Source organism: Sceloporus occidentalis, unplaced genomic scaffold, assembly GCF_023333645.1.
Source record: "Sceloporus occidentalis isolate IW3139 unplaced genomic scaffold, rSceOcc1.0.p SCAF_48, whole genome shotgun sequence".
Taxonomy (NCBI): Eukaryota; Metazoa; Chordata; class Lepidosauria; order Squamata; family Phrynosomatidae; genus Sceloporus; species Sceloporus occidentalis.
The window spans coordinates 3,758,657-3,781,317 of NW_028317028.1; the positions used below are offsets into that span (position 1 = coordinate 3,758,657).

General features: G+C 37.0%; 1 protein-coding gene across 1 annotated transcript in view; it reads left to right on the forward strand.

Moving 5' to 3' along the window:
- LOC149289137 (dynein axonemal heavy chain 10-like) overlaps window positions 1-22,661 on the forward strand; it is a 60,270-nt gene that overhangs the window by 35,391 nt on the left and 2,218 nt on the right. Inside the window, exons 41-77 of the mRNA XM_089491034.1 lie at window positions 655-813; window positions 1,251-1,386; window positions 1,483-1,605; window positions 2,482-2,616; window positions 2,830-3,046; window positions 3,376-3,495; window positions 5,026-5,171; window positions 5,448-5,600; window positions 5,817-6,077; window positions 6,434-6,606; window positions 6,741-6,834; window positions 7,056-7,223; window positions 7,337-7,525; window positions 7,605-7,776; window positions 8,326-8,529; window positions 8,865-8,945; window positions 9,111-9,308; window positions 9,750-9,911; window positions 11,258-11,432; window positions 12,012-12,193; window positions 12,513-12,649; window positions 13,137-13,354; window positions 13,662-13,883; window positions 13,996-14,143; window positions 14,730-15,009; window positions 15,273-15,502; window positions 15,814-16,087; window positions 16,299-16,403; window positions 17,170-17,324; window positions 17,871-18,022; window positions 18,945-19,128; window positions 19,264-19,464; window positions 19,939-20,148; window positions 20,386-20,481; window positions 21,001-21,172; window positions 21,542-21,673; window positions 21,904-22,115. Coding sequence (XP_089347160.1) covers window positions 655-813; window positions 1,251-1,386; window positions 1,483-1,605; window positions 2,482-2,616; window positions 2,830-3,046; window positions 3,376-3,495; window positions 5,026-5,171; window positions 5,448-5,600; window positions 5,817-6,077; window positions 6,434-6,606; window positions 6,741-6,834; window positions 7,056-7,223; window positions 7,337-7,525; window positions 7,605-7,776; window positions 8,326-8,529; window positions 8,865-8,945; window positions 9,111-9,308; window positions 9,750-9,911; window positions 11,258-11,432; window positions 12,012-12,193; window positions 12,513-12,649; window positions 13,137-13,354; window positions 13,662-13,883; window positions 13,996-14,143; window positions 14,730-15,009; window positions 15,273-15,502; window positions 15,814-16,087; window positions 16,299-16,403; window positions 17,170-17,324; window positions 17,871-18,022; window positions 18,945-19,128; window positions 19,264-19,464; window positions 19,939-20,148; window positions 20,386-20,481; window positions 21,001-21,172; window positions 21,542-21,673; window positions 21,904-22,115 — 6,376 coding nt within the window. The remainder of the gene's footprint in view (window positions 1-654; window positions 814-1,250; window positions 1,387-1,482; window positions 1,606-2,481; window positions 2,617-2,829; window positions 3,047-3,375; window positions 3,496-5,025; window positions 5,172-5,447; window positions 5,601-5,816; window positions 6,078-6,433; window positions 6,607-6,740; window positions 6,835-7,055; window positions 7,224-7,336; window positions 7,526-7,604; window positions 7,777-8,325; window positions 8,530-8,864; window positions 8,946-9,110; window positions 9,309-9,749; window positions 9,912-11,257; window positions 11,433-12,011; window positions 12,194-12,512; window positions 12,650-13,136; window positions 13,355-13,661; window positions 13,884-13,995; window positions 14,144-14,729; window positions 15,010-15,272; window positions 15,503-15,813; window positions 16,088-16,298; window positions 16,404-17,169; window positions 17,325-17,870; window positions 18,023-18,944; window positions 19,129-19,263; window positions 19,465-19,938; window positions 20,149-20,385; window positions 20,482-21,000; window positions 21,173-21,541; window positions 21,674-21,903; window positions 22,116-22,661) is intronic.

A 22,661-nucleotide genomic window follows, 5' to 3' on the forward strand; every position in this document is an offset into this window, starting at 1 on the left:
CCAATGTGGTATGTTTCATGTTAATACTAATTGCCCAGCCTTATACTGGGCATGTCACAGCAAAAAGAGCAATGAAAGTTGGCTGTGTATTATAATAGTCATTTATTAACAAGATATATATATATATATATATATATTTTATAATCTTCTTAAAGCAATGTTGTAGCTTCCATTTACTTACTAATCAAAGAGCTGCCTGATATTTCTGTCAGCACGTAAATGAATCACAGGCTTTGTTCTAAGCCCCATAATAAAAGAATGAAACGGCGCTCAAATTTTGTCTAATTTAGAGAAAAAAAACAATTAAATACGTACAGCAAATTTTGATTGTTCTTTTAAAAAAATCATCTTATTTTTTTGGCAACAGGTCAACGGTTATGTGTGGAACAATAAAATCAATGCCCTGCTTCTATAAATATCCAGTTTTATTTAATATATATTTATACTGAAGTGTACCTGCTTGCCTTACAATTGAAACTGGCTCCATTACTTGTTTTTCTTTTTTTTTCATTTTTGAATTGTATATCTATTGTTATGTATGTTTTTAATGCACTTATTGAGAGGCCACCAGACATTTCTCTATGTATAGGCTGTTCCTCAATGTATTACAGATTGTGATTTATTAAAAAACAACTAATTGTTTCTCTTTGTTAGGCTTGGCCTTGTAACCAAGTTATATACACTAAATCCTAAAGCTATGAGTGTGATTGAGCTGTATGGCATCCTGGATCCTGCAACAAGAGACTGGACGGATGGAGTTTTGTCTAATATATTTAGGGAAATCAACAAGCCAACTGACAAAAAAGAGCGACGGTAAGGGTTTGGCTGTTGTGTGCATCCATGTGATATTTTGGGTGACTTTTTCACCACATTTAGCGGAGTCTTTATGGCAATACTAACAAGTCCTTTTCTACCCAGACCATTGTATTGTTTACCCCAGATAAGGAGAAACAATATTTTGAAAACTTATTTTTAATCTAATACTAGTAATAAAAAAAAAAATGGTGGGAGTGCCACTTAAAAAAGGCGTTTGTTACTCTTTGTCGGAAAAACAAGACTTACATTAGCGGAGCTTGGATGATAGAATATGTTATGATTGTTATCTGATTTTAAAATGTCTGAGAATCATTGATCTAGATAAACAGATGGGGAATTGAAATGAAGGCCATTTAATTTCCCAGAACTGAAATTCATTACTTAGTTAACTTCGTCCATGAAGCAAGTCATTGTTTTTTTTTTTTCTTCTTCAGGTATATACTATTTGATGGAGACGTGGATGCTCTGTGGGTGGAAAATATGAATTCTGTGATGGATGACAACAAGCTACTGACCTTGGCAAATGGCGAGCGCATTAGGCTGCAGCCACACTGCGCATTATTGTTCGAGGTGCAGACTATTTTCATCATAGTATCGATTTTCCCCATTATCTCCTCAGAGTACTCACGCAGTGCAATACCTTTAAATACACTCTGTTTCTTTTAGGTTGGGGATTTACAATATGCTTCACCTGCTACTGTGTCACGCTGCGGCATGGTCTTTGTGGACCCCAAAAACCTGAAGTACAGGCCTTATTGGCAGAAATGGATCAGTAATAGACAGAACAAGGTAAAACCTTTCAGGAGTTTGTGTGGCTAGGGTTATTATTTATTACGATATGTACTAGAATAGACCAAGAAACGAGATGCACTCTATTTTATAAGCAAGTAGGAAAACCTAAACCTCTGACCCGCTATTAGACAATGGCCTCTTAATGTAACAAACTTCTCTCCTGTACTTTGTTAAATCCCTTTATGTATTTAAACATTTCTGTCACATCTCCCCTTTCTCTTCTTCTTTCCTCCAAGCGATACACGTTGAGATCCCTTAGTCTTTCCTGTTTAATTGGAATCCCGCAAACCATTTACCATTTATGTAGATGGTTTTTCAGAAATGTACGTAATACTCTAGGTGAGGTTTGGCCTCACGATATACATCTTTTGATGCTTAATCGCGTTTTCTGCTTACGTTTAAGTCCTGTGGAATAATTACTCCCAAGTCCCTCTCTTCGGTTTTCACAGACAGAACCGTGCCCCAATGCTACGTTCTGCCTTGGGATTTTTAACACCCCAAGTATATTATTTTACATTTATCAAGATAAAACTGCAGCTGCTTCACTCCTGACCATTCCTCAAATTTACGTAAATCCCTTGCCATTTGGCTTGTTCCACGAGGAACATCTACCCCGTTGCAGGCCTTTGTATCATTTGTGAAAAGACGTGCCTTACCATTAAGACCTTTTGTAATAGTGAGGTTTAGGTTCTAAAAAAAAATACATTTAACATAAGTTAATATTAATTGTGTAATATTTATTTATTTATTCCATCTCAGTTGTGTGTCTTTGGATCAGCACCAAAAACTGTCTGTACTATAATGTTAGTCTTCACTTTGTTCCTATCAATGTATACTTAATGACTATTTCTATGTTTTACATTTTATTTTCAGCAAGAACAAAGTGAATTAAATCGTTTGTTTGAGAAGTATGTCCCGCAGTGTCTTGAAATGATTATTGAAGGAATCATTGATGGAAGACAAGGAGAAAAGTTAAAAACGATCGTACCTCAGACGGATCTAAACATGGTATTACCTTAAAATAGATAATACTTTCTACCGCTCTTCATAACTATTACTAAACATGAATAAAGTTCACATTAGAGCACACTCGTTTTATTGTTTACATTTGTGTACTGCATTACTGACTGTGTGTGAAATGGTAGTTGTGTAAATTATTTTATTAAATGGGTATAGAATAATAGTATAAGCAAGTAATGTTTCATGTTGTGGACTTTGCAGGTTACTCAGCTGTCCATGATGCTGGATGCATTAATTGACAAAGAAACTGATGATGTGGATGTTTTGGAATGCTACTTTATTGAAGCCTTGTATTGTTCCCTGGGTGGGACGTTGCTTGAAGCAGGAAGGGTTAAATTTGATGAGTATGTTAAACGCTTGGCATCAATGTCATCAGTCAATGATGAGAATGAAATGGCTGGGCCTGGAGAGCTTCCAGGTAGGTTACCTTGTAGATTCAATTACTTAAATCAAAATAAGAGTTTTCTTGGACATTGTATGTGTATATATATATATATATATATATATATATATATATATATACATATAGATATATTATATGTGTATACTGCATATGTATATTGTATTTATTTAGTGCTTTGCAGTTGACTGTATAATAAAGGGAAGGTAGAATAAGTGCAGTAGTATAGTATGAACAATGGTTGTACAGTTGTTAATATTGGGGTATAATAGGTATAAATACATTAGGGCAGGAGGTCCGTGTCCTGTAGAGCTTAGAGTGAAACATGAGTTTGTGCATTTCTACAGGTCAGTTGCCCACCATTTATGATTATCACTTTGATGGAGAGAAAAACAAGTGGATACCTTGGAGCAAACTGGTTCCTCAGTATATCCATAAACCTGATGAGAAGTTTATTGATATATTAGGTAAGTGGAGGGTTCAATAATGCTTTCACTTTTTTGTCCTGGTATTATGGGCTCAAAAATAACATTAGCTGAATATGCATACAATTCTTTAAAATCTGCTTCAAACAATCTCCTTCCGTTCCTGTTGGAAAAGATGCATAATCTTCATTTTAACAGATCTTTATCTGGAAATGTATAATAATGCTATAAGATTTTTTTATTATATTATAAAATATGAAAATGTTAATACTTAAAATGCATACTTGTACTAATATGAAAATAGAAGTATTATACGTTGTACTATACCAGGGGTGGGCAATTAATTTTCCCATGGGGCCACATGAGAAATTGGAATGGTTTTAGAGGGCCAGACCTCTACAAACTACAAACTCCGAAGCCTTGTCCATTTTGTTAACTTATGTGCTGTTTAATAAAGTTATTCAAGCCTACGTCATTGGTAGAGGTGCTTGAATAAGTAAGGCCTGAATAACTATTAGCACAGCACAGAAGTGAACAAAATGAACAAGGCTTCGGAGTGCATACCGTATTTTTCGCTCTATAAGACGCACCTGCTGATAAGACGCACCTAGATTTTAGAGGAGAAAAAAAAGGAAAAAATATTTTGAGCTAAAAAATGGGCTAAAATATTTATTACAATAACTGAATAAGCTATGAACACAGTAAGACACACGCAGTAAGACACACACAGACACAGTAAGACACACACAGACACAGTGAGACACACACAGACACAGTAAGATACACACAGACACAGTGAGACACACACAGACACAGTAAGACACACACAGACACAGTAAGACACACACAGACACAGTAAGACACACACAGACACAGTGAGACACACACAGACACAGTAAGACACACACAGACACAGTAAGACACACAGACACAGTGAGACACACACAGACACAGTAAGACACACACAGACACAGTAAGACAGACACAGTAAGATACACACACACACAGTAAGACACACACACACAAACACAGTAAGACACACACACACAAACACAGTAAGACACACACACACAGTAAGACCTCCCTCCCTAACCCCCCTTCTCAGTATCTCCCCTCTAACTCCCTAACCCCCCTTCTCAGGATCTCCCCCCCCGCCCCGGTCACTTACCTTAAACTCCTGTGTTGGAAGCGTGAGGCGTTTGTCTCGGGTGCCGGCGCTTCACTGCTGATCGCCGGCGTCTGACGTCATATGCCGGCGCCCAGCGTAAAGCGCCGGCACCCGAGACAAACGCTTCCAACACAGGAGTTTAAGGTAAGTGACCGGGGCGGGGGGGGACACCGGACTCATTGGTGAGTCACCAGGACACTCTTTGCGGGCCGGTCCGAGCTATTCAGCGGGCCGGATGTGGCCCGCGGGCCGTGCTTTGCCCAGGTCTGTACTATACTATTAGCATTATAGTAAAATTTTGCTGATGGATATGGGACCTATCTTTGCAGAGATTCACATAAAGAAACATTTGATTTAACTATATAGGATGGATAAAGTCCAAATTTTATATACTTATATTCTAGTTCCTACTGTGGATACAACTCGTACTACGTGGCTCTTGGAACAGATGGTCAAAATCAAACGGCCCGTCGTTCTAGTTGGTGAATCTGGTACCTCTAAGACAGCAACAACAACGAACTTGCTTAGAAACCTCAACAGTGACTCCACTGTATGTGACATTTTCATATTTATGTGATGTGTTTGATACATGACCAAGTTGCCTTTGATCAGTTAATATGGAATGAATGAGCGTATGCAATATTCACACTTTATTAAACATTATTGTAATGTAAAAAGAGCATCTATTTAAATGCTCTTTGTACATTAAGCTTGCTTTTATTTACACAAAACTCCAAACATTTTTGAAGATGTACAATTATATTAAATTGTATTCAGTAATGGGATACAACTCTTAATGGTGAGCTACCTGTACGTTCTTTCCTAGATGCTCCTGACCATTAACTTCTCCTCTCGAACTACATCCATGGACATCCAGAGGAATCTGGAAGCCAATGTTGAGAAGCGTACAAAGGATACATATGGACCTCCCATGGGCAAGCGTTTGCTGGTCTTTATGGATGATATGAATATGCCAAAGGTTAGTTTAGATGATTTGCCACCCAAACGCTATTAAATTTTAAAGAAAATGATTGCTAATGGTGCTGTTGGATCTTTGGCATTTTTTAATCTTGATTAGTTTCTTGTCTCCTGGAAAGTAGGACTAATCACATCACATCACATTTAATGTTTGGTCAATTCCCAGACATTTTGTTTTCCCTCTAATGGCTCTGTAATGTTAATGTCTGTGACACAGGTGGACGAGTATGGAACCCAGCAGCCCATCGCTCTGCTGAAGCTGCTCCTTGAGAAAGGTGGCATGTACGATCGTGGCAAAGAGCTCAACTGCAAGTTTCTGAGGGATCTCGGATTCATAGCTGCCATGGGGAAAGCAGGTGGTGGTCGTAATGAAGTGGACACCCGCTTTATTTCCCTCTTCACTGTATTTAACGTCCCATTCCCTTCAGAGGAGTCCTTACATCATATATATTCATCTGTTTTAAAAGGACATACAAAGGTAATTTAAGAATAAGCAGTAGGGCAGATGAATGTAAATGAATAGTCCAAGCAAATGGGAAAAAAATAGTTACATGTGAGATTACATGAATGAAATGTAAAAGCTTAAGGTGCACACCTTGCAAAGTTAAACTTTGGACACAGATCAGCACATTCTTAAAGTTATCATTGTTATTTGTTGGCCATTTGGTATGGTGAATAATATTAAATACATGTATTCTTGGTTCCTGTAAAAACATCTATGTTCAAACAATGAACCTTAATATAAATTATCTTATGTAACTATTAAAAAAAAAAAAGTCAGTTTTTACATTTCTCAATTACAGTATGAATGTGTATTGTCTCTATTCATTACAGCTATTTCATGAGGATATACAGGCCATCTGTGATAAGCTGACCTTCTGCACCCTGGAACTGTACAAACTGATCGTGCGCGACTTACCCCCAACCCCTTCAAAGTTCCATTACATATTTAATCTCCGTGACCTCTCACGGGTCTACAATGGGCTAGTTCTTACTACTCCAGAAAGGTGACTTTTTCTAAAAAGCATATAATATGTATGTATGTATGTATATATATATATATATAGATAAAGGTAATTATCCTCTCAATATACAGTTATGATATCAACAATTACAATAACTATTTAAAATTTGATTCCAGATTCCAGACTGTGACTCATATGGTGAGAGTGTGGAGAAATGAGGGCCTACGAGTTTTTCATGATCGACTTATTAATGAAGATGATAAGAAAGTGGTGTGTATAGCTTAATATTATATTTTATACTGTGGTACTGAAATGAAAAAAGGTAAATGAAAAAAGTTCCAAAACTGGCACAATGAATTTTTAATTATAATGTTATAAAAATAATCTGTTTATGAAATGTATCAATATGAAAATATTAACTTTATATATGTATAATTTATAAAATGTATAAAAATTGCTTCAAAACCTGGCTTTTTTTTTTTAATATAAAGGTACAAGGCCACATTCAGAGCCTAATAGCAGAACACTTCCCGGCGGACTTGGAAAATGCCATGAAGGATCCAGTTCTGTTTGGAGATTACAGGACAGCGCTGAACGAGGGAGAGCCTCGGGTATATGAGGATATTCAAGATTATGATGCTGCAAAAGCTGTCTTTCAGGTAATATAATATAGTATGTACTAATATTTTATTATGACTTGTTACTGATACCTTTTACTCAGTCAGCTTCCATGACTGTAATTGTATGATTCATTAAGCAATGTTGTTTTTAGGAAATTCTTGAAGAGTACAATGAAATTAAGACCAAAATGAACTTGGTTCTTTTCGATGATGCACTCGAACACCTCACCCGCGTCCACCGCATTATAAGAATGGACCGAGGACATGCTCTCCTGGTTGGAGTAGGAGGTTCAGGAAAGCAGTCGCTTGCACGTCTTGCTGCTTTTACTGCTGGATATGAGGTGTGTTATAGTTGTTACTGTGTACATCTTCAATGCTTCACCCAGAACAAGATAACAAAAAGTATTTTGCTTGTTTCAGGTTTTCGAAATAGTCCTAAGCAGAGGTTATGGAGAAAATAGTTTCCGGGAGGATCTGAAGACCCTCTACACAAAGCTTGGCCTAGAAAACAAAAAGATGATCTTCCTTTTTACCGACGCTCATGTGGCAGAAGAAGGCTTCCTGGAACTGATTAACAATATGTTAACGTCAGGTAATAATTACTGTAGTGTGTGATGGCACTTCTAATACTAGCTGATGCAACCACTTGCATTCAGGAGAGTGTGCAGTTACAGATAGGTCCTTAGTTTATATAGAATCATTGTTATTTTACATGTACCTTCACATTATGAAAGTCTGAATCAAAACAGGAATGTGTTGTTACACGAAACGTATCTTATTTGAAATATCACATATCCTCCCTCAATAAACATTGTGTTTTAACAATCCATCTAAAATAGATCCAGAGATCAAATTGTAACTATTAACTACTAACAAACGGTATCATTTAGCTTAATATACAAAATAGTAGCATTGCATCAACACAATACAATGAGAACATTTAAATAATAAAAAAACAACAAAAATATGAAGATACTTAATGAAGGTCAACGTTTCGGACAAAACTGAAATATACTTACTGATTTCGAACCCATGAATGATCAAGTTTAAGATACAGCTGTGTTACGTAGTGAGAAATTTGTCAGTGTTAAACCTAATTATACTCACGAAAATATATATTAAATGTCGTCGTATTTTACAGGGATGGTTCCAGCTCTTTTCCCTGATGATGAGAAGGAATCGATTCTGGGCCAGATCCGGGATGAAGCTGCTAAATGTGGGGTCGGCCCAGCTAAAGAAAGTATTTGGCAATTCTTTGTAAACAAGAGTGCCAATAATCTACACATTGTTCTTGGAATGTCTCCAGTAGGTGACACCTTGAGGACGAGATGCAGAAATTTCCCAGGTAAAGGGAAGCTGGATTCTATTATGTTAATTTGTAATTCTCACAAATCATGTCTTTATCTTCCTAATGTATTCGCTGTAGATACTTTACATTAACTCAGGGTGCATGAACTGATGGAGGTTGGTTTTGCTTCATAGGAAGTCTTTTATTGACATGTCATTAGCCATATTGGCTAATTTAGAATGTGTGGTTTTAAAATTCAGTTGCCTTAGGTTGGTTATAATGTTTGTAATTGATAAATCATAAGTTTCTAGATCTATAATTTATTATATGGCTAAAAATGAATATAATCTGATAATTTTTATTTTTGTTTTAATGCATTGTTTATTTAAAAGGTTTGGTAAATAACACTGGGATAGATTGGTTTCTGCCTTGGCCACCACAAGCTTTGTATGCAGTTGCCAAATCATTTTTAGGTGAGTTAAACCACTTTGGTGTATGCAAATATGTTTATAGACCTTTTATGCGGAGGTACTTTGACAAATTGTGACAAACATGGCACCATGTGTTAAGCACAACTTGAACTTTAAATGTGAGTAGCTTGTAAAGCTTTTATGTTCTTTTTTCTCTTGAAATCTTAGGAGAGAATGAAATGATCCCTCCTGTGCACTTGGAGCCAGTAATTGGCCATGTGGTTATGGTACACGATTCCGTTGGAAAGTTTAGCAAGAAATTTCAGCAGAAGCTAAGGCGCAGTAACTACGTCACCCCTAAGAATTATCTGGACTTCATCAACACCTACTCAAAACTGTTAGAAGAAAAGAACCAGTTTAACCTTGGTAAAATGGGAACTCGGGGATGAATTAGTGCATACTAATCTATTTACAGACAATTACTGTAAACTAAAACTGTAACTATTGCGATACAATTGTAAAATGTTATATGAAGTTTTGACAGCTAACGGTGAGATATTGCCAGAACATTTTCACACCGAAGTCTTTTTCGGTAAACGAGGTTATTCATGCTCATGATATCTGGAAGTCTATACTGTATGCAGTAATTATCTTTATTCCCTCAAATTTCAGTTCTTTGCAAACCTAAAAAGCCAACAGTACCTCTCAGATGTATAGGAACTACAACTCCCATAATCCTTAGTCTATATTATGAGCAATGAATCTCCTACTATCTAATAAAAATACACTATAGACATCTATTTCAGTGTTCTGTGTATAGATACATAGGCAGCATCTGGTGAACTTCCTTATTCTTGGTTATTCTAGCACAGTGCAAGAGGCTGGAAGGTGGTCTGGACAAGCTGAAGGAAGCCACCGTGCAGTTGGCTGAGCTCAATGTAAAGTTGGCTGAACAGAAGGTGGTTTTAGCAGAGAAGTCCTCAGCCTGTGAAGCCTTGTTGGAGGAGATTTCAGTCAATACTGCAATAGGTGAGCGGAACAATGACGTTCTCTGAGATGCAAAGCCTGTGCTCCTTGAGCCATACCATCTCAAATGATCAATGTACACATAATTTCCTTTCTTACACACCTCACTTGTTTTAGCAAATGTTTGCTAACATTGTATTAATTTCATAGTAAAAATGTAAGATAGACGATCAGTGATATACAGGACTTACAATTAGAACTGTGAATTACAGTTGAAGCTTGAACATTTCAGAGAGTTCCTATCAAATTTGGAACTACCATATAAACAGGTTAAGAAGCTCCCTAGGGCGGTCATTGGTCTAAGGAGTCCCTCAGAGAATGAGGGATGGGTTAGGTATATATTCTTCATAAAGACATATCACTTTAATATTTAATTTGTAAAGAAGATTAGAATGAGTATTGCAGCACAGAGTTTATGAAGAATGATTTTTGTCACTTGCTCATGTTGATGTGTCCCGCCTAAGTCTTCTTGCTTAAATCCTGAAAGTGGATCTGAAGCGATCCACTGCACAATGTCCAGGACCACAAAAAATATATATATGCTGAAAAAAACCTACCGTAGTCTTGTTAGAGAAAATACCAAAGTCAGCCCGCTTAGAAATATGCCAAAAGAACGTCTGCAGTTTTTCCGTTCAGAATTTGGGACGGTTTATTCAATTTTTAACCCCTTCAATCCCTTCAGTCAAACGACAGCCTGGTCTCCCGTGCAGCGGCAGGGATGTGTCCCTGACGCTGCAAGAAAGGCTTGCACGTACCGGTACGTCCATAGGGGTTTCTTAATAGGCGTTTTTTGGACGTCCCGGTACGTCTATAGGGGATTGAAGGGGTTAAATTGGCATCATTGAAAAAACCTTTAATTCTATAGACATTTAACAAAACCAAATTTGTAACAATTTTGGGCAGTTTCCCAGCACCTGGGGCATTCCTTTACATATAGCTCAGTTTTATATGTCGCACTGTACAGGCATTGTTATTCTGTATCACAGTTATGAGAGTAATCTTAATCTGCCATGTTGTGTTATTTTGTTTGCGTGTACTTTTTACTGGTTCTGTTATGGGTCAGAATAATTGCATCTTTTTTTTGTTTTAAGAATTTATGGCTCCCATAATTTTACAGGCTGGATCATTTTCTAGTATTCTATACAGGATTAAATATTATTATCTCTTCCCTGACTGCTTAATAATAAGTATGGCTCTCGTACAAATATTTGACTAACACTGTTCTAAGGAGTAAAACTGGTGTAGGTAGTGGGGTAAAACACCAATTAGTAGTAGTGTGAATTGATTTTAGTCGACATAAATCACCTAATTTGGTCTATATTATTGAGTCACTGTAATTTTTTTCACAGCTGAGGAAAAAAGGAAGCTTGCTGAAGAGAAGGCCGCAGAAATAGAAGAGCAAAACAAAGTCATCGCGGTAGAGAAGCGGGAGGCTGAGAGTGCCCTGACAGAAGCTTTGCCAATACTGGAGGCTGCCAAGTTGGAACTTCAAAAGCTGGACAAGTCAGACGTCACTGAGATTAGGTAACACAGGATTTACGAAGAAGGTTTCTGGTGTGAATTCCATCACTGGTTCTCCTGTACACTATAATGGTGTATCTGGGCTTTGTTGCATTCTTTAAGTAATTGTTTTCTCCATTGGTTTTGGCCTCCTCTATGATTTAACTGTCCACTTGTCTCAAATAATGGAACCTATAGAATATATACATATGGTGAAAAACATTATCACTTACTTTTGGTCAAGTGGAATAAGGTCTTTCTCTTACTTTATGCTTTTCAAAGGAGGCTGTAAGTACTTTTGTCTGAGAAATGTGAAGGTGTACATGATTTGGGGAGTTGTGTTGTTTCAATGTGAGTGTCTCTTCTTCCCAGTGTCGATCAGGGTCATGGTGTGTACTGACTTGCCTGTAAGAGCATTGTAAAGTATACCGTGTGGCCCTATCTATGCAAGTCTTTTCTTTACAGTTGTTTTACAAATTATAAATTTGTCATGTTTGTGTCATATTCACAACATGGTTTGCTCCAGTTTGCAGTGATCTAGTATGCAGTGAACCCGTGCCGATGTAATCTCTTTATTGAAATTGATACTTTTTTCCCCTAAAGGACGTTTGCCAAGCCTCCCAAGCAAGTCCAGTCTGTGTGCGAGTGTATCTTGGTGATGAGGGGGTACAAAGAGATCAGCTGGAAAAGTGCAAAGGGAATGATGTCAGATCCCAATTTCCTAAAATCTCTCATGGAGATGGATTTTGATTCAATTTCCCCGAACCAAGTCAAAACAGTACGAGGTAACATGCCAAAGACAAAGTTTAAAATACATACACACAATAATTATAATATTATAATTATAGAAATATAGGTTTTACAAAATTACTTGAAAGGCAGAGCTATATTTAAATGTATATTTAGGTCCTTAAGTAAAAAAAGATATGCATATCCCCCTAACCTATAGGTATTTGTCTCCTGCTAATACAGCTGTATGTATGTGTGTGTGTATATATATGTGTGTATGTATGTATATATATATATATATATATATATATATATATATATATATATATATATATATCTTAGCTTGTGAAACAATAACTGTTCTTAACCTCATAGGCTTCCTGAGAAATCTGAACACAACATTTGAAGACATGGAAGGCATAAGTAAGGCAGGCTTAGGGATGCTGAAATTTGTGGAAGCTGTGATGGGTTATTGTGATGTTGCTAAAGAGATCAAACCAAAAAGGGAAAAGGTAAGTAGTAGGAAGCAACAAGAAATAACCTTAGTTGCCCCTTTTTCAATGTTATCCACATTCTAAAATGAAATACAATTAATTTTTAGAAATTTTTATTAAAAAAGTAGGGAAATAATAGAAGAGAAAGAAAAACAGGACATAGAAAACATTTAGTAATACTCATGAAAATATTGTCGGATTTCAAATTCCTGCAACATAGAGAATATATTTATATAAGCTTGGGAAGCATAAATCAAAATATAAAACGGTCAGATAATCTGGACAAAGTGGTCATCTTCTACCAAATTCATTTAATTACATCTGAAGGGGCTCTATTTTTTCCTCTATGGGTGTTGGTCTAACGGTATAACAAACTTCTTTGGGATAATGGGTCCTGGAGTAAGAGTATGGCTGCTTTCTGAAAAAGTTCTCTTCAAGAAACACATGCATTGAGAAACATCACTTAAATACGATTTGACTGCTGGCCATTTTTCTTACAAAACAGGTGGCAAAACTAGAGCGTAACTATTACATGAGCAAGCGTGACCTGGAAAAGATCCAGGCAGAATTAGCCGTCATACAGAGTGAGCTGAAGATATTGGGTGAAAAGTATGAGTCTGCGATTACAGAGAAGCAAAAACTGCAAGACGAGGCTGAAATTATGGAACGCAGACTGATCGCTGCGGACAAACTCATCTCTGGTCTGGGATCTGAGAACATAAGGCAAGTTTGACAAACAAACTCATCTAATGAAATCACTTAATGGTTATTTTTCTTTTATCCTGCTTATTGTTGTTTTGACTATTTTTACTCAGTTCTGTAAATAAATACATTTCAAAGATGCATAGAACTTTGTACTTTTTTACTGCAAAGAGATTTTTCTAGTTTATGTAATTATAAAAAAAAAGGAAAATAGCTTTTCTAGCATGCAAAGAATCTAATTAACATCTTAAGCTCAATGAACACCAGCTAGAGACCCTAACAACAAGTGATAGATACACACAGTTCACATCTTGTTTATATCCTCCAGATGGACAAATGATTTAGAAGAGTTAAAGGAGCGAAGAGTAAAACTACTTGGAGACTGCTTGCTGTGCTCTGCTTTCCTGAGCTATGAAGGTGCCTTTAACTGGGAATTCCGTAAAGAGATGGTATACACTGAATGGCAGCAGGACATACAAGACCGAGAGATTCCGCTTAGCCAACCATTCCGGGTAGAGAGTCTTCTCACTGATGATGTAGAAATAAGCAGGTAAATGAAAATGATCAGCGCCCATAAAAACAGTTTTGGGTCATGCTCATCACATTGACTGATTTAATCTATCATATCCCAAATGTACCAAATATGAGAATCTTTTTTGCAGGTGGGGCTCAGAAGGATTACCCCCTGATGAACTCTCAATTCAGAATGGTATACTAACAACCCGTGCTAGCCGTTTCCCCCTGTGTATAGACCCTCAGCAGCAAGCATTAAACTGGATCAAGAGGAAAGAGGAAAAGAATAACCTCAAGGTATTCTTGAATAACCTAATGGGTATATCATCCTATCAGTCCAGCATGACATTCATTATGCAAATTTATAAAACAATACGGACACTAGCAGACTGCAGAGAAGAGCAATTTACCCTATGTAAAAATAATTTCCAACTTCATATCTATGCCTTTCATTTTATGCTATTGCTTCTTGTCCAAGCGAGCAACTCTTTTTAGTTATTGTACTATGTTTAAGCTCCTTATGTATACATATGTTTCTGTCATATCTCCTTCTCACATTCCCCCAAACAAGACATAGTAAGATTATTTGAATAATATATAATACATATTATTCTTTGAATAATATGTATTATATATTTTTGTTCTGTAAATCACGCACCATTATATGTTAAAAATGAATAGCTGTAAAACAATCTGAGTAGTTAATATGACAGACCGCTATTCATATATTTCATTCTGCAGATGTCCACAAAAATGCTCTATGATATGTTTTATGGTTTATGGTGTCTGTTAATGTAATTTAAAAAGAAAAAACATGTTTGTTAAATGAGGAATGTGCTGTGTCTCATTTAGTCACTAAGTAGTGTTTTTTGGTATATTTCAGATATCCTCATTTAACGACCTAGATTTCCTAAAACAACTAGAAATGGCTATAAAGTATGGTTTCCCATTCCTATTTCAAGATGTAGATGAGTATATTGATCCCGTCATTGATAATGTGCTAGAGAAGAATATCAAGGGTGCTCAAGGCCGGCAATTTATCATTCTGGGAGACAAGGAAGTTGATTATGACCCAAACTTCAGATTGTATCTAAACACTAAACTAGCAAACCCCAAGTATTCGCCTTCAGTGTTTGGTAAAGCCATGGTCATCAATTACACAGGTAAGAACCAATTTCTATTTATGTTGCTTCTCCTTTTCACCACTCGTATGGACCTCTTGCAGACCACTTAGAATAGACTAGATCATCCTTTACATCCTTTACATCCTTTTCGTTCTGTAAGTGACTCTGGAATGTGGTTAAAGTTACAAACTTTGTGTATATTGCACATTTATTAATGGACATCTGACAGATACCTGCTAGTATTAATTAACACCTCTCGGCCATGAAATCCCATTCTCACACATCTCAATTTTTGGTCCCAGTTACTCTGAAAGGCTTGGAAGATCAGTTGCTGAGCGTAATTGTAGGTTTTGAGAGAAGGGAGTTAGAAGAGCAAAGAGAACACCTCATTCAAGAAACCAGTGAAAATAAAAAGCTGTTAAAAGACTTGGAGGATTCTTTGCTGCGAGAACTTGCAACGTCTACTGGTAACATGCTGGATAATGTGGAACTGGTTCAAACTCTGGAGGAAACAAAGTCCAAGGCTACCGAGGTAACACTATATATATGTATAGGTATATGGGTATAACAACACAAGATATAAAGGCCTGGAATATTTTTATTATCAGGGGAGGTTTGGCTAAGTTTGCTTTGTTTAGGATGTGCTTATTACTGTCCTTCAAAAGGGCCGGTCTAGTCCCCAATTTTTTTTCCTCTTGATTTTTTTAATGTACATTGGTACACATTAATTTTGCCTGGACACTAAACATGGATTAAAACAAGTAATAGCCTATATATCTGAGTAGAAGACTCAATAAAAAGAATGGTTTGTAATCATACTAACAAAATGTTGTATTGCATCAGGTCTCTGAGAAACTGAAACTAGCAGAGAAGACAGCAGTTGACATTGACAAGTTACGGGATGGTTACAGGCCGGCCGCTAAACGCGGTGCTATTCTGTTCTTTGTCCTGTCGGAGATGGCGTTGGTCAACTCAATGTATCAGTATTCATTGTCATCGTTTTTGGCTGTGTTCGATTTCTCTCTGCGAAAATCTTTGCCTGATGGCATTTTGGCCAAAAGATTGAAGAACATCATGGATACTTTGACGTTCAACGTGTATAACTATGGCTGTACAGGTAATGGCCGTTTCTATAAAACCATGTTTAAATAAGATTATTCCAAATGTTTTCAGATTTGATTAACATGAAAATACACACTAAAAAAAACCCAATAGTTTACTTACTGGCAGCAATAATATTGAAGGGATTTTTCTGTGTTACAATATAATCATTTGCAGTGTTAATGATTTGCATGCTGATTAGTATCATCTCATTATTTTGTTTGCAGGTTTATTTGAAAAACACAAATTGTTGTTTTCCTTCAATATGACTATAAAGATTGAGCAAGCAGATGGCAGAGTGCCGCAGGAAGAGCTTGACTTTTTCTTAAAAGGTATTTACAGCAGTTAACGATTACTAGCAATGTGTATGTGAAGATCAAGCAATAACCTAAAAAGCCTAAACTCTAATTAAAAAGAACATTTGTAAGTAGCTCAAGTCTAATATTTTCCAGCATTATTGATCGTTTTTTATCGCAGTCTTCAGGAGTGACATGAATGCTTTTGTTTGTATGGTAGGATGTATGTCCTCGCCTATAATGTATGAAAAAAGTGTGGCATTTTTCAAAAAGTTTGGTGCTGGTGTTATTATTTCTCAGTCAGTGGGCTACTACATCATGCATGTATGTTAGTATGAGGGCCATAAGTACGGTCCTCTAGGGCAATAAAGCTCATGAACACTGATTTAGAGCAAACTTTTGATCTATTTGCTAGTGCACAAAACACAAAATATCCCCAAAGCAAAATCGTAAGAATAAAGCCTAGCTCCCATTTGAGCCCTCTCTGACTATACTTTGCTGGCCAGCTCAACTACTCACTGACTTCCCTCCAGACCCAACTAAGCCAGGCTTTGGAAGCCCCCAACCCCAGACAGCACACACAGTAATCCATGCGCATTGGGCTAGGGGGATCTTCTTAAGGGCCTCTTCTTGCCCTGCAAGCACAACAGTCTCTCTGATTGTCAGGTTCCAGCACCTGTGCCTGATGCAGGCTTCACAAGTTCTGGACTGGATCCTGCAAACCCAACTTGGGCGTCCAGTCTGCTGCAATACTAGGGTTGGAGCAATTTCAAGTAAAAGCATATATGTTATATTTTTTAAGGCAATATTTCCTTGGAGAAAAGCAAAAGGAAGAAACCTTGTTCTTGGCTGTCGGATCAAGGTTGGGAAGATATCATACGTCTTTCTGAATTGTTCCCACTGCTGTTTGGGTCTCTTCCTGATGATGTAGAGAAGCATGAGTCTGACTGGAAAGCTGTGAGTGACGCAACAAAACATCTTTCAAATAATAAAAGAATAGTGTTACAAAATTGAATACTTACCTTGTCATCTACATTGACAGCTCTTTTTTTATTACTAAAGCAGGCAGTTATCACTTCCAATGCTAAGGTTTTAATCCAACATGGGAAAAGAGTGTAGCATAGTAATTAAGTTACATAGAAATTTGTAACCAACGCGCCTACAGTCATTTTCCCTCCTTTTCTTTGTATGGTAAATATAACTTTTGTCACTTCAGATGTCTCGTCAGATAAAATGTTATCTGAAGAAATCTTCCTACCATGCTTTGTCCTTTATTTTTTTCACTAAAGAGGTCCAAAATAGAGCTTATAAATATATTAAATATAAGCTATGGGTATAAATTTAAATATTGGATATGGGAAAACAGAATAGTGGATTATTAGATTAGATTAGAAGATAAGTAAAAACAATGAAAGAAAATTCCAGAAATACATGTGTGCCAAGGAGAATTAATGCATCATTTTGATCCAAAATATGTGACACAAAGTGTTTTCTTTTTCAAAGTGGTATGACCTGGACACGTTGGAACAATACCCATTCCCTCTTAGCTACAACAAGCTTTCCAGCTTCCAAAAACTGGTTCTTCTGCGCTGCTTTCGGGTAGATCGTGTTTACAGAGCTGTCACAGACTATATCACAGTTACCATGGGAGAGAAGTAAGTCATCTATTCATTCAGTTAGCAGAGCTCTGGTAGAAAGAGGCATTCGTCTTTCTGCTATAGCCATGAGTTCATCAGATGTCTAAGTGAAGGCAAAGCCATTGTAAAATTGGCTTGGCCTTGAGAAGCTCCAGCAGATTGGCATTAGAACAGTATTTGAAGAATAGCTAATGTTATTTTTATCTGACTAATTATGAAAATATTTAACTAAGCATTATTGATCATCATTCCATCATACTGAACAAAAACAAGAACAGACCAGAGCATAATTCAGATCTGTTAGTGTCTGTCTTAGCTGCAGGCTCATAAAGATCCATGGAGGCAGAATTTGTTCTGTAAATTTGTGAACACCAAAGAGGGCATAAAGGATAGTTAAATCCAGAAAAAAAAAGACAATAGTTGACAAAATAATCTAAGGGAGCACTGCATAGGCCATGCACAATGTTATTACACAAAATGTGAGAACAGGCTAAAAATCAAATAAGATGTGTTCTACTGTGTGTGCTATAACATTAAAAGCCAATTACTGAACATGTTAGACATGTGGTTTGCTATTTGACAGGAAACTCCTCCTGTCATTCAATTACGTTTCCTGGAACACTCATCTTGGAGCCATGACCATACCCATACCCATCACAATAAAGTATTTTGGGAGCTGTGCTGCATATACGAGACTAGTGGCTAGGAATCTCTATTTAGAATTGATTACATGTCTGAGATAATTATTTTGCTATTTGGTTAGTGTAAAGTTGGCAACCATATTCCGTGTACTGAAAGAGCCTTCACCCATATTACATTCTAAAGAATAAGCCATGTTAGAGGATGATTTTTACTTCGACTACAAATATAGATGTTAAAGAAAGGCAGAGATGAAATGCCTTGTTATAAAAACACACTTTTGTATCATTGCTTCCTTCAGGTACGTGCAGCCTCCAGTCATAAGCTTTGAAGCTATATTTGAACAAAGTGTTCCAACTTCACCAATTGTCTTTATCCTGAGCCCAGGCTCTGACCCCGCTAGTGACCTCATGAAGTTGGCTGAGAGGTCTGGATTTGGAGGCAACAGACTCAAATTCCTTGCCATGGGACAAGGTCAGGAAAAGGTAATTGACATATTATAAAAACATTTTGCCTTATGACACCTTTCTATTTTTTCCAGACATAAATGTTTCATATATAGCCACAATGTTTTATTCATTTGTAAAAGTATCTGACATATATGTCTCTTGAATATGCAGGTAGCTCTCCAGCTTTTGGAGACAGCAGTTGCTCGTGGGCAGTGGCTGATGTTACAGAACTGCCACCTCTTGGTAAAGTGGTTAAAAGATTTGGAAAAGGCCTTGGAGATGATAAAGAAACCGCATCCAGACTTCCGTCTGTGGCTTACTACAGATCCCACCAAGGACTTCCCTATTGGAATACTTCAGAAATCCCTGAAGGTACATTCAGAGTGCGGTATTTCATGACTTGTGTCACCTGCACATACAATGATATCACTTGGTAATGTCTGCTTTATGATGCAAATATATATATATATATATATATATATATATATATATATATATATAGATACACACACAAGAGTGTAATAATAGAAAAAGTAAAATAAAAAATGGTTAACAAGAGTTTATTAGAACTATCCCGCATCTAGAAAACTGTTTTTTTGGTGATGAAGATCTTGGAGCTCCACCATTTTCCTCCCTATCATTATGGCATGCAAGGCACTAAAATGTGGGATCAGGATCCACTCAACATGTTAACACCATAGCCACTTACGGTCAAAAAAATCCTGTGTTTGTTGTACTTTTGTGACCTCTCACAAAATAGGGGAAGGGAATTGTCCTGTTCAAAAAAAAAAAGTGATGTCTTGCAGGATGGTAGTGATAATAATCGTTCCTTTGTACATCTTGTAGGTTGTTACAGAGCCTCCTAATGGGTTGAAGCTAAACATGAGGGCAACATACTTCAAGATAACACACGAGGCGCTGGATGCCTGTCCGCACCCTGCCTTCAAATCTCTGGTATATGTGCTGGCATTTTTCCATGCAGTGGTGCAAGAAAGAAGGAAATTTGGCAAAATTGGCTGGAATGTACCTTACGATTTTAATGAATCCGATTTTCAGGTTTGTTCTGGTTATTTATTTATTTTCACTTTAAGTCCAGATAAAAAAAATGCTTCAAAAATGAAACATGGCAACCCTCTGTTGTCGTGTTGGAGCCAAATCATAATAACTTTCACCTGTGACTAGTGACTTTTTAGTTGACTAGTAGTCCTCAGTCAGAATGCTCAGTTCACATTGAAATGTTGTTCCACCTTGCATTCTAATTATGGCTTATCTTATAACTGTTCTGTTTTGCAGGTCTGCATGGAAATACTAAACACATATTTGACCAAAGCATTTCAGCAAAATGATACAAAGATACCATGGGGAAGCTTGAAGTATTTAATAGGAGAGGTAAACATCTATTATCTAAAACGATCTAAAATACAGAATTTTTTATAATGCTTTTTCAGGCAGTGGTAGCTTGTGCAGCTCAGTATTTTTAGTTTAGAAGTAATTAAATAGCTTTTCGAAAATTTGCTTTACTCCACTTTGCTCTTACGAAAGACTTGCATTTACACCTGTTTTCAGTAACCGCAAAAAAAAATCCAAGAATATTTTCACTTTTCCGGAAAAAAGTTGTAAAGCAAGAACAGCTTTCATAGCTTTTGGGTGAATGGAAGCCTTCCTGCAGGTGTGGTACCAATGGAGGTCGGGGGTAACTCTCTACCATACATCAATGATGCCTTTTTTGACTAACAGGTTTTCCCATGTTGGTCCCAATTCTTTAAACATCTGTGATAACTTATTGGGTCCACATATTCGTAGAGCATAATGTAGAGATCCACAAGTTTTTATGATCACAGAGTTCAGATGAATATTACATTTTATTTGATTTATTACCGGCTGAACTCTTGTTGTGTATGCTTGCAGGTTATGTATGGAGGTCGTGCCATTGACAGCTTTGATCGGCGCATTCTTACCACCTACATGGATGAATATCTGGGCGACTTTATATTTGACTCATTTCAACTGTTTCATTTCTATAAAAACGAGGAAGTTGATTATAAAATTCCAAATGGGACTACAAAGGATGATTTTGTTGGTAAAGGAACATCCATATTCTATCATGTGTTTTAGGATATTTTGTTTGCCAAAATTTGAGGGGGCAATAATGTGTCCCATCTTCATTTATGCTACAGTACACATGGTAATTAGCCTGCGCATGCTGCGTACCCCAAAGTACAGGATGGAGGTTTATTTCAGAGGAGAAATGTTGGAACCAGAAACTATAGTCTAAAACTGAAGTTAAACATGCACGAGTTAGGGATAAAGCTATCTTGGATCCAAATCAAGACCAAAGGCTGATTCAGGTCTGAGTCTTACATCAGGAAAAATGGTCAGACTAGAAGCGCTGAATTGTTCTCATCTGCTGTCATATTGCACAACCAAATATTATATTACTGTATTACAGAGGCAATAGAATCCCTTCCACTTGCAAACACTCCTGAAGTTTTTGGTCTTCACTCAAATGCTGAGATTGGATACTATACGCAGGCAGCTCGAGATATGTGGTCCCACCTTCTGGAGCTGCAGCCTCAAACAGGTATCTGAGGCGGGAACGGTATAAGACTGAATAGCAGTAAAACGGCTGTTAAAACACAGGCTATTACTCAGCTTCATGGACTAGAAATGGTGACAACAGTATGTGTGTAGATGCCGCTGATCAAATCTTTAATGGTAGACTATATGGCTTCTTTATGTTTGTCAATGCAACTCCTAGATGAAAAAGTCTAGAAAGTATCTTATGACATTATATTCCTGCTATCTGTTCAGGCGAGTCTGGGACCGGTATCAGTCGAGATGAGTACATCGGGCAGGTGGCTAAGGACATAGAGAACAAGTTACCCCAAATATTCGATATAGACCAAATCAGAAAGAATTTTGGTTTGGACATCTCACCGACCACGGTGGTGCTACTTCAGGAACTGGAAAGATTTAACAAGCTCATCATCCGCATGTCTAGATCTCTGGCTGAACTGCAGAGGGTGAGTAGTACAGTTGTGTATATTAGAAACCCACTTTATTCTGTTCCGAAGTTGTTTTGTTACTTCTCTCTTCGGTGGTTGCTGGATCTCGCATCCCATAGCAAGTCTTAGGAAGGAGGAGGAATCTAATTAATGTGGAGGTCACAATTTACTAGAGATCTCAGCCTTTCTGTGGTGCAATACACCCTTAATTTTAAACTAAATTCCTCCAAAACAGTTACACTGATTAAGAAAGTGCATACTCTGGGTATTGATATTAAATGTAGATATGATAACAGTTTTTAATGCAATTTTCCCAGTATTGCCGCATAAAGGATCAGAATTATCGATCTGCTCTGCATGTTCCTATTTGAGAATATTAGTTCTTGGTTCAAAGCACAGAACAGCACGGTGCAGCCTTAGTATACATATTTAAACAGAGGGACCTATATGAGTCTTTAAATTGTACCCCGTATTATCGAAAAAGGTTGGTCTACATTTTGCTAGAAGACTGTAAATGTGATAGTTTGTCACCTAACAAATTTTACAATTACAGTCTTTGCGTGA